Source organism: Mastigoproctus giganteus, chromosome 6, assembly GCF_048544385.1.
Source record: "Mastigoproctus giganteus isolate SK-2022 chromosome 6, ASM4854438v1, whole genome shotgun sequence".
NCBI lineage: Eukaryota > Metazoa > Arthropoda > Arachnida > Uropygi > Thelyphonidae > Mastigoproctus > Mastigoproctus giganteus.
In genome coordinates, this window is record NC_143580.1 from 147,781,574 (window position 1) to 147,794,289 (window position 12,716).

A 12,716-nucleotide genomic window follows, 5' to 3' on the forward strand; every position below is an offset into this window, starting at 1 on the left:
CGTAGGCAATGATCCTCCTATACGCATGCATTGTTTATCACCACTTACAGTTCAACACTCTTAGACTGTTCATTTTATTCTCATATCAGAAATACTACTTTCTGCTCTCTGACACAAATTAAGGGACCCTTATCACTAACCCCCCTGTTGGGAAACAATGCTAATCTAGATGAGCTCTTCACCTATCTCAAACAAATTAGACTATATGAATATTTCTAATCTCAAATAAAGCAAATTTCCAGCATCTGTCCAAACATTGGAATAGGCACATTTTGGCGTAAGTTGCCCCTGTGCCGATAAATTTCTACACCAACCAACCAATTTCCAATTATTTCTTGAAATAGGTTATCTCTGTTGCTTTTATTAAAAATAAGTTTTCCTTTCAAAGAAGTGCAATATTTTACAGAAGTTTACTAATATAGGGTGCTTGAACTTTCAAAAAATCAACTAGCAACTTTTATACAGATTCTAAACTCACATAAAAACAAACTTTTTTTATGTGAGTTTAATTGAATGTTGAATTATTTATTTTTTTCGATTTAGAAATTCTCATAAAGCTGTTTTTCATATTGATCCTGTTTACCAATATCTATAAAACATATAAATAAAACATTTTCTGTTTATAATACAGGATGACCACATGGTCAGAGGAGTTCATAAGATAGAATACAAAAAACGCTACCATATTTAGCAGCCGCAGGCTTGAATCCCAGTCACTCAAAGCACGTGTACTTATGCACCCTCGTGCCTGACTACTCCGCTATGGTGGCCTAATTTACAGCATGTTCAGTTTTAAGGACACAGAATGATTATGATCACGCAACTGCCAATATTGATTTGTTTATCTTTCTTGCAGATACAAAGCATTTCCTTTTTAAATTTTTATAACAAAATAATTCTGTTTTCAGATAATCGATACAAGGACGATATCAGAAGATCTGACATTTCAACTCTGCGTGGTTATGAACTTTTGTCTGAAAAAGAAAAGAGGGTGAGTTTTAGTGTTTCTTATTGCACTCTCATTAATTTAAACAATATACACTCACTCGTAATTTAAATAAGAATGTATCTATAAAAGTGCAGATATAATTAAAGAAAAAAATTGGCTGGTATGGACAGATTGTCATTAGTAATGGGCATAATTGAATTATTAGCAATCGAGAGATCTCAATAATAAAAATAATCAAATGATTAGTAGTTACAAATAGTGATGGATATTATTCAATTATTCTCTGGCAGGGGACATTCCAAATGATTGTTAGTATTTGTTACTTTTCTTTGAGAGATTTTATTAATCAAAATAATTAATGATCAGTAGTTGCTATCTACTGATCATTAGAGTTATTTGAAGCAACATCTTAAAAAAAAGTAACAAATACTAACAATCATTTGGAATGTCCCCTGCCAGAGAATAATTGTTACTAACCAAGATGTTGAGGAAGCAAATCTGTGAGTTACCAATTACATCTTAATTGTGATTTTGTAATTGATTCATTTGATTACAATTGGTAACTCACAGATTTGCTTCTTCAACATCTCAGTTGGGCACATTCACAAATGAGGAAATGCTTGCTGTCTTCACTATATCTATCCATCTCTCTGTCTGTCCATATGGATGTTACAATTTTACTCCCAGTGGTTGGATTATGATGAAATTTTGCATTTAGGTGTTTTAGAAAGATTTGTTGAGCCATTCTAAATTAAAATCAAACCAACAGAAATTTAGCAATGTTTTTTCAATGAAATTTCAAATTATCTTTATACGTAAATGGAAGTATGTTTCAGATGCTCTTATCATTACTCAACAACAAAATGTTATATTGGTTTTTTTTTTTATGAGTAATTTCTAGCATGAAATAGACCTGAAGTACTTGTGCAATCAGATATGAAGTTCTCTGAGCCATGCAGACAGGCTGCTAGGAAAACTCTGTGTGTTTTATCAATGATATAAAGAAATTTTGTCAGCAGGGATAAGGGATGATTATCCTATTGTATAAGATAATGGTTATGCCAAATCTTGAGTGCTGCATACAGATCTAGGAGCTTCATTTTAGGAAAAATATGAATCTTTTGGAACGGGTGCAGAGAAGGGCAATGAGATTAGTGAGGGGAACAAAAGTGTGTTCTTACCAAGAAAGGCTTCAATTTTGCAAATTACAGAATGTGGAAACTAAGCACCCCCCCCCATGGAGATCTGATTGATGATTGACTGAGATGAGGCTAAATTGTGATGACATTCTTCCTCTTGCTCAGATGACACACACACACACACACACACACACACACACACACACACACACACACACACACACACACACACACACACACACACACACACGAGCATAAATTTAAATTGAGGAAGGCTGGTTGTATAATAATGTGCGGATTTTTCCAACAATCAACTAACTGCTTCAGCCAGTGGGTAGTTGGAAAAGTTGGAAAATCTTTTATGTGGGATTGTGCAAGATTTTTTTTTTTTTTTTTGCTCATGCTGTATAAGCTTGCTTTTTTGCATCATTTTCTAATCCTAATATTAACTTATATAAGTTGATCCTTGAGGTTTGTCACAGACATTCTCTTAGGTATGACAACCTAGGGTTTGCTACCTGGCAGATCCGGCTGCAAACTTTGCAGGGCCCTTTGTAAGGTGAGACAAACAGTCTAGGAAGTTCGGACTAAAAAGGGGGGGGGGATTAACCAATGTTTCAAATTTTCATACTTATTTCATGTAGGAAGAATATAAGAAAATAACGTGATATTGTGATCAATATTTAATATACTGATAAATAATAAACAATTGCGTAGAAATATCACATGCATTTCCATTACAAAAATAAAGAAAGAAAAACAATCAGTAATGATCCATACAAACAATTATCCAAAAATATGAATAAATTAGTTTTTTCTACACCCGAGATAAACAGTACCTTATATTTCATTCATATGTGTGTTTAAAGTAGTGGCTTTTCTAACAGTTAAAAATAAAAGTAAGGAAGAGTGCAACAAAAGTCCATTACGTGTCATTATTTCACTCTTACGCACCAGTTACCATGGTTATGAGTCATTTTTAACCAATAATCTGCAACTTTAGGAAATAGTAATATCAAATGGTAGAATTCAAATTATAGAGTTTTCGTTAGGTTATGCCATTACAAATATCAAATATGTCTTTCAAACTGTTTTAATTATGGGCATAGAAATAATATTATATGCAACTCAAGTAAAAAGTGTTTTATTAACTCATATGAATTTGTGAAATAATACACCACTTTTTACTCTTGTTGCATAAATAACTGGGTTATCAAAAATTATTGAAGTGTGCCACTTCATAGAAATATGACATGTGCCGCTAACTTGATATGAATCCATCATTAATTCAGAATTATAGTCATAAAAATGACTGATAATTTATAGAAATATGCTCAGTAACCAAAATTGTAAACGATGTATTGTACGGCCAAAGTTGAATGATAAAATTAATTTTTGACATTACTTTGATATATGCTGTCATTTTCGGAAAGTAGTTTGGATCAACTTTAGGAAAACAATATAGTTTTAATAACATTGTGGATAATTTGTTGTCACGTGACTATCATATATGATCACCCTGTATTTATTTATCATATATTATTGCACAAAAAAAGGAATTAAATAAAATCACATATACATTTTCCTGGCCCTTTTTGCTGCAAAATCACTCACTATATCATCATAATTTATTTTATCTGCCAATTCATGCTCTATTGATATTAATGATAATGAAGTAAGCCTTTCTTGACAGAATTTATGATCTCAGATAGTTCTTTATTAGTTTTAATTTTGAAAACAATCTTTCACTTGAAGCTACTATCACAGGACTTGTTAATATTATCCTTAAAGCTATTGTAATATTAGGGTACAATGGTTCTAAACATTTTAATTTCCTCATAAAAATCAATTTTGTTGACATCTGTATGAAATATTGAATAAAAATTTTCTAGTTGTTGTTTTAGGTCAGCTTCAGGCATGACTCACAATTTAATTGTGGGTCCAATGGAGTTCATCTCTTGTGGCTATTCTCAACCTCATGTTGTTTGGCACTACAAGAATGGAAAATGGGATGATCTGTGATCTTACAAAAAACCAAAGATATCTTCTTGTTCTTTATACAATTTAAAATGTTTTTCAAACAATACTACAGCAGCATCAACAATTAATGAAAAGAAATTGATTTTGTAAATTTCTTCTGGGTTCAATATGGGATCATCTCTACCTTCATAATCAAAAAATCTTCTTTTTCGACCAATACGCCGCTCCTTGAAGGAGATATCAATGTTTAGTTCCTCACATAACCGTTTTGCTGTTGCTAAACAAGAGATGTATCCATTTTTCCTATACTTTTGAAAGAAATTAATTAACTCTTCCAAATGCCTTGCTGCTATATCTATATGCATTGTTGAACTTTGCAACAATTTACTAACGAAATTAACTTTTGTGAGTATCTTCATACTGAATTACAAGACTTAAAATAAATTCAAATCTGTGCATATGTTTCTCAATCAACCTGATTTCTACTTTTAGATCATCATCGGAAACTTTTTGTTGAATTTCATTCAGTGCTGAAAATAATTCTACCAGTTTGGACTAAAAAGGGGGTCTTTTAAGAAGAAGCTGTATAGCTTTAACGCTTAAATTATACACCAAAACCAACAAAGGTTTTGGTGTATACTGCGTCATATGTCTTTTCAATAGATCCCAATGAGATGCCGATGATGAAAATAAAGTATATATTCATTGTATTGTCTTGAAAAATTTTACTCCAAGTTCGGAAGATTTGAGTATATCACCCAAAACAAGGTTTATATTGTGACATGCACATGGAGTATATATCGCTTTAGGGTTTTCCTTCAAGAAACGTGCCTGAACTCCTTTATTGATACCTTTCATGTTTGTCCCATTATTTCTTGACCTCCTATTTCTTTTTCTCTTGTGTGTTCTTTTATTTCTTGATCTCCTATTTCTCCTTCACTAGTAGCTGCTACCATTGGCATAGTCTTGACACTGAGCTTTTCGTCATTGCTCAGTGTTTCCAAATTTGATACAGTACCAAATTTCAATATTGCATTTTGCAATTTAGATGCTGCTTCTTTTTTCAGATCTACTAGGATATTTACAATTGTAGTCTCTATCTTCCTTGCCCATTTTACTGTAAATGCAAAAAACTTTTCTTCATATAACATCATCATCATCATCAGCCATTATCAATTCACTACAGGGTGAAGGCCTCTCCAGCAAGTTTCCAGTTCCTTCTATTTTGTGCAGTGGCCATCCATTTACTACCCACAAACTAATGAATTTCATCTGTCCATCTCCGTCGTTGTCTTCCAGGTTTTCTTCTAGCTCCTCTTGGGTACCATCCTGTTATTCTCTTAGTCCATCTGTCATCATGTCTTCGAGCTATGTGTCCTGCCCAAGACCATTTTAGTTCTTTAGTTTTGATAAGAATGTCCTTTACTTGAGTTTGCTGCCTAATCCATGTGTTTCTTTTCTTATCTAACAGTCTGATTCACAATATAATTTGTTCCATTCTTCGCTGTGTCGTTCTCAGCTTCTCTTCCATTCTTTTGGTGAGTGCCCAAGTTTCACTTCCATTAGTCATGGTGGGTAGTATACATTGGTTCATTATTTTACATTTCAGGCAAATTGGGATATTGCTCCTCAGTATGTGGTTATATTTCCTGAATTCTATCCATCCACAATTTATTCTTCTCTTGACTTCCAGCCATTTATCATTATTACAGCTGATGACTTGTCCCAGATAAGTATTTCACCTCCACCTTTTCAATTACTGCTCCTTCAGTCATTATATTCCTTTCTATGGCATACTTGTTCATCATTACTTTTGTTTTAGCCATGTTCATCTTTAGTCCAAAATCCTTACTAACTCTGCATAACTGATTAAGATTTTCCTCTAATTCTTTGTGATCGTGGCTTATAACCACAATGTCATCTGAAAATCGTAAATTGTTTAGGTACTCTCCATTCACATTGACTTCTTTCTATGAGCAGTCTAATCTTTTGACTTCTGAATAATCTTCATATAACATATGCAATAATATTATTAAATCTTGTGCAAATGCATTTTTGATCGTCACACTCGTGGTATAGTCGTTTGCAGATTAAATAATTTATTAAACATAAACATAAAATAACACTTTAACTTACCAAATTATGACAATCTATATATGGAATATAGGTGGAATGAGGCAACCGTCATAAGAGGAGGCACACTGGTACAAGAGAATTTAAATAAGCACTATGAATAAATAATGAAAGACAGGTATTTAGTAAACCAAGCGCAAAAATTTAAGCCACTTTGGAGGAGTCACTTAAGACACAAAATATTTTTCAAAAGACACCATCAGCTGAGCTGATGCATGATAAGTATAGACCAATCAGGGCATTGGTCATGTGTCAGTAAGTACCAATTAGCAATTACCACATAGCCGACACATCAACCAATCAGAGACCGCCACATCAAACAAGAACAATTCTTTCATTTCTTGTTGACTTTGTGCAAAACCATATAATTTATAATAATTACTTCATTAATCATTTTGTATTGTGTATTGTGCGAGCATGATATTGTGTATTGTCCCAGCAAGCGCAGGGCCCTGGGTGATTGCCCCGGTCAACCATGCTTCAGGCTGGCTCTGCTATCTGGTAGTCTAAAATGCTGATGGAACAGGTAGCACGAGTCAAGTGGACTGAAATTCGAGTCCACTTAACTCTCATGAATGACTGACTCAGTGAAGTTCAATCATTCTGGGACAACCAAATCCTTTGTTTCCACCTTCATGATTGTGGGACTGTTAGTAACCCTGGGTATAAGCCCATGTGCAAATCCAGAAATGCTGCACCAAATATACTGGAGGTGACCACCCAGGTGTGACCCAACATAAGTAGAAGTCAAAGTGTAGTGCCCATACCACACAGAGGAATGCCACCCGTCTGTGTTACCAGGCAACATTAGGTGGTAGATGGCTCTCATCAACTGATGCAGTAACACCATTTTGCTCATTAGAGGTCTGAAGTGGTGAAACCTATGTTTATTCTCCTAAGCAAAGCTCCGAAAACCTTCCCATCTCTTCCATTCTGCACTCTGATTGAGGTCTTTTCAGATTATGTTGGGCATCATGGCAAGATCCAGCCTCCTTTACATTTCAAGGGTACAGCTCTAAAACCATGTTTCCAGATCTACCACTAGGTAGTTCACTGGGTCGAACATATTGGGAGCTTTCTAGGAGGCGTCCAGATCAGCTAGTGTATAATCTTGCTACCTCTACTCTGCCAGACAGTGACTGGAGGAGTCCAAGTAGTGTTTATTTGGGAGAGGGGCATTGTTGAGGTCACGTTATGTCAAGGAGCTGGGCAAGTTCTTGCTGTATGTATGCCATATCCAAAAATTTTGTTATTTCATACATCCCCCCCCCCCCCCACTTTTATTCTACTGCTGAATACATCATGAATAGCCAAAGTAATAAAAACAAACTGAACTGCAAAAAAAGATCTAAACCTCCCAAAAATTTCCTCATTCATTTCACAAATATACATGGTTTCAATCTTAATTATGTCTGTTTCCACCTGCAGTCTGCCAAGCACCACTTATTTTATTTATTTTTTTTTAACCCTGCTATCAGTTGCTTCAACCACTGCTCCTCTCAGTTATCCTAATTATTCGCTGTATGAGTCCTTTCACTTGAAAGGTGGTACTTTTGCATATATCCACTTTGATATTCCCTATCAGAGATAGTAATTTGGAATCTCCTCTTTTCGATCTTTTCTGGCTTAAAATCTCTATACTCCATTCTGTCAAATTCATCTGGTGTCTTCACTAATCACTTGGAACCATTTGTTTTCCTTTCTTTGAAATTTGACTTTCTTCATTCGAACTTTGCTAACAGTGAGGTAATTTTCCTAGGCAATTTTATTATTCACAACTCCAGCTGGCTTCGGTTTTCTAGTCACATGGACCTGCCTGAGCCTTTTAGAATTACTATTGACCTAGCAGAGATTGTTCATTTACTTGTCAGAATACCAGATCCCAATCCTAACCACACACCATACACTCAAACTTTTTCTTGCAGATAACCTTTCAAGTACATTGTCTTCTATGCACCTCAGAACACAACTTAGTGATGTTCTCTTCTCCAGTGGAGTCCATCTCTTGTGGCTATTCTCAACCTCATGTTGTTTGGCACTACAAGAATGGAAAATGGGATGATCTGTGAAATTTATATTCTTTTCCTTGGTTGGATTATTGTTTTAAATCCTTTAATTTCAATGCTTGCTCAGATTGTGTCAGTGAAATTATTCTTGTAAGGCTGTTCGAGATAATAATGTTGCATATTGCAATTGGCTTGCATCCAAATCTCCAGATTCATTTTCTGCCTATATCAAAGCTTGTAACAATTTTAAAGCAGTTATTAACCTGTCCAAACTAGATTTTGAACAGGCTAGCTCATGAACTTCAGAATTAAAAAGAAAAATCAGATTTTGAATGTCAGAATGCCAAACCAAATTTTAAACATCAAAATGATGTCATTTTCTCAGAGTAAAAAACTTGCTTCTTGTCCACACGCTAATCAAACATACTCGTCTTTTTCCAGAGCTACAGGTCACAGAGTTTTTCCCATTTGTATTCCTGCCTCTGTTAAAACCCAAATGGTTCTATTGCTTCCTCAGCTAAAGATAAAGCCAACCTGCTAGCATCATACTTTTCTTCTAAATCTCATATCAACAATCTTGGTAAATCACTTCCTACCACTCCCAGTACACTTGACTCGATGCCTCCTGTAGTCTTCCATCAAAAGGATGCCAGAAGAATTTTGAACAATCTTGATGCTAAAAAAAAAAGCTCCAGGTCCTGATGGTATATTTCCACTTTTGTTCTGAAAGCCTCTGCTTCTGAGCTTATTCCTGTTCTCTTCCCCCCCCCCCTTTACACTTTCTTATTCCACTGTTGCTTTTTTATTTCCTTTCTGCTTGGAAATCTCATATCTAGCCAGTTCTTAAAAAGGGGAACAAATCCCTCCCATCCAGTTATCATCCCGTTGCTCTTCTACTGTTTCTAGAGTAAAAGAGAAATCCATTAACCACCATAAACTATCTAAAAACCTTCCATCCGATCAAAAATTGCCAGTATGGATGCTGTCAGTGTCAATCTGCTGGTGACATACTGGTTTATGTTACCCATCTATAGAAAAATTCAGTGGAAACGTTTGGTGAAACTCAAGCAGTTGCTCTTGACACTTCAAAGGCTTTTAACTGTATTTAGCATAAAGGTCTTCTAAATAAGCTTCCATTTTATGGATTGCCAACTGTCTTTGGTAATAGAGTATCCAGTTTTCTCTCTGACTGCTCACTGTGGGTGATGGAGACAGCTCTTTGTCTGCCACCTTCTGCAGGACAAATCCAGATGCCATAAATACAGGGTATCTATAAATTATTCACCTGATTATTTTGAGCTCAGTTAAAATTTTATTGCAATAGGTATTGTAAAATGGTTTTCTACACTTAATAAAGCAACTCAAAGAATTTCTTATCACAATTTATCACAACTGCACTTCAGTAAACCTCCACATGAGCACTTTTTGGTAGCACATAGAATGTCAAGATAGTAACCGAACAACATCACAGAATTAAAAAATCACTGCCTGTTCTGCCTGGTCTTTAAACTCTTGGATTTTGTTAGCTTTTTTGCATACATCTTGTCCTTTACGTAGCCCCATACAAAGAAATCCATGGGGTGTGATGATATCCAGGGAAAAAGAAGGCTATGGAATGGGACTATCCCAGCCAATCCATCAGCTAGGAAATTTTTATTGAGGAAATCGTGCACATGCAAGCTCCAGTGTGGTGGTGGTGCCCCATCTTGCTAATAAAACATCTGTGGCTGCATATCATCCAGCCGAGGTGCAGCATACAGTTCAAGTATATCTAGGTAATTTGCAGTGTTTTTGTGGAAGAAAAATGGCCCAATCACCTGCCTGAAGGAAATGCACTCTGCACACTGACCTTGGAATTATTACACTCTATGTTCATGAACTGAGTGGGGCTTTTCAGATACCCATATGCTACAATCGTGTCTGTTAACTTTACCAGATAGCTGGAATGTTGCTTCATCACTGAAAAAGAACACTTTCCAGAAGGTGCCCATCTTCGTATATACAGTGGTGTCCAACCATTTCCTGTACAGGGGCCATATTCAAAATTAGTTTTGTTTTGAGGGCTGCACTGTGAATGATTCGAGAAAAACTAGTATGTTTCATTTTCTATATCTTGTTACGTGTAAAAGAAAGTTTCTATTTTCATGTTAATGTTTTTTATTTTCAGGCTATATATAAAAAATGAGAATTCCAAACATTTATATGCAACAAATCTGTGTCAGCGATTTATTTTTTAGATTTTATTAAAGTTATAAAAATATGACTTACGTTTGTTTTTTGAAAAATACTTTACTTTTGCTTTTAAATGCTCACTTGAGAAAATTTACAACCTGAAAAGGATCACTGCTTTTCGATATTAAGATGAATTAATAAATATGATACACCTAAAATTGAAAATATTTGAAAACTTTAGTAAATACAATACACAATAAAATTTACTAAACAAAACTTAACATTTAATGAGAAAATTTTGGTTGATAATTTATAAAATTTAAAATGCTGATTTAGTTCACTTTCCACGTGGGCTGTATAAAAATTATTACCAGGCTGTAGGTTGGACACCACTGATCTATACAGTTTATAATGTGGACAGTGAATTGCTCTCGTTGTGGTTTGTCGTGATGATTAATTTTCTTTACAATTTGCACTTTGTAAATATAAAGTTTCATACTCTTGCAAACCACCCTGTGAAATGTTGCTCACAGTATTTGCAGCTGCAGGCTTACCCAGCAGATATATTTTATAGGACTTATTTTTGGTAATAGAAATTTTTCTATTATTTCTGCCAATGAATTTAAGAAACTTTATTGGCAGGTACGCTAGACCTACCTGCTTCTTTCTGGTGCAGCACACTGCCAGTTTCTTTAAACAGTTTCATCTATTGCCTCATTGATTGTTCCACAGATGGATCTTTTTGGAATTCCCTGTTGAAAACATCTCTGTATAGTCACTAGAGATTTGGTATCCCACATCTACAGCATGCATATTGCTTTCTCCTGCACTGTTGCCATTTTAATGCTGTATTATCTTAATGCTTGCTGAGATCAAGGCTGCCAACCATTTGAGAGAAACTCATTGAATTGATTTTTATAACTGCAGCAAACCATTTTAAGATACCTATTACAATAAAGTTTTAATCAAGCTTCATAATCAAGTGAATAAGTTATAGACACTGTATAACAAGGCCCACAAATTGCCACTTCACCTCAGGAGGAAGATGCTACTGCTGCTGAACTGTGCAGCTATAATTATATAAGCCCAGTTGTAATTGGGTTGTGGAAGACCCACCCAAATCACACTGTCACTCTACACTTGCAATAAACCATATTCTATAGACCATTTACCTGAAAAGCAGTAGACAAGCAACATTCAAGTCCCTGTCACATATCTAGGACAGGAACCTTTTACATTTCAACAGATAATAGGAGAAGATGCAAACCTAACAGAATTCTTTATATTTCTTAAACAAGCTGGTCTCTCTTATTTTTACTGTGAATTGTAAATACATGTATGAGTAATTTCATATCATACAGTAATACAGCACTAAAAACCTTGAAAGGTGCAGTATGGCCATACATATGACCACAGTATCCCTTGTCATTAAACACTCAGCACAGACAGTTGTTTTACTTATGTTCAATTCATCTGCTACCATCAGAACTGTTGGTGATCATGTTATAAAAACTCCTGGACCTAACAATATTTTAAACTAAATGTGCCGTAGAAGGTTGACGCACCTGTAATCATCTTCAGCACTTCACCTCTATCACAATAATGACCATACCATTCAGAAACAAGAGACTGCAATAAAGCTTCATTACCATAAGCTTCTTGTAACATGTTATTTGCCTTTTTAGCAGTTTTTCCCATTTTTAAACAAAATTTAAGGTTCACTCATTGCACACCCATCTCTGCACAACACCAGACCAATACTGCTGAAACACATTGGTGTTAATATGTCAATGGGATGCCATTCTATGTATACAGCCTTACAGGAATGAATGTGTGAAAATTTACATGGAAGTAGGGCACTGAGTCCATTATATGAATAACTACTGAGTTTAAAAAAAAAAAAAAAAAAAAAATCAGCCCTGGAACTTTATTTATACCTTGTATAAATAACCCAAACTGTACATATTTAGACTATCTATGCCTCTTTTCATTGAAGAATAACTGTGAGACATGAGACAAAAAAGGATGTAGCTTTCTGATAATCTGTAAGCACAGCAGGCATGCTGGATTTCAGGGAAAAGGTATTGATGTTCCACAGTATATATGCATGTTCATACATAAATATCTGTAAACAGTAGTATTGAATTATGGATTTTGTATTTCTGTAAGTAAATTGAGATTTTTAGAACATATTATTCAGGAAGATATCAGTTCTAAACAATATTAATTCTTAAAAATGTACAAGGTCTTTGCAATAAATTGTAAAATATGAATTTTTATAAAAGCTATTAGTTTTTTTTATTAAGAGTATTATTTAGTATTATTATTTGCACAATA

At 34.6% G+C, this 12,716-nt stretch overlaps 1 protein-coding gene across 1 annotated transcript in view; it reads left to right on the plus strand.

The window, feature by feature from the left end:
* Positions 1-12,716, plus strand: part of LOC150084646 (transcriptional adapter 2-beta-like) — a 356,600-nt gene that overhangs the window by 329,923 nt on the left and 13,961 nt on the right. Inside the window, exon 17 of the mRNA XM_090376312.1 lies at positions 909-991. Within this exon, the coding sequence (XP_090232438.1) occupies positions 909-991 (83 nt within the window). The remainder of the gene's footprint in view (positions 1-908; positions 992-12,716) is intronic.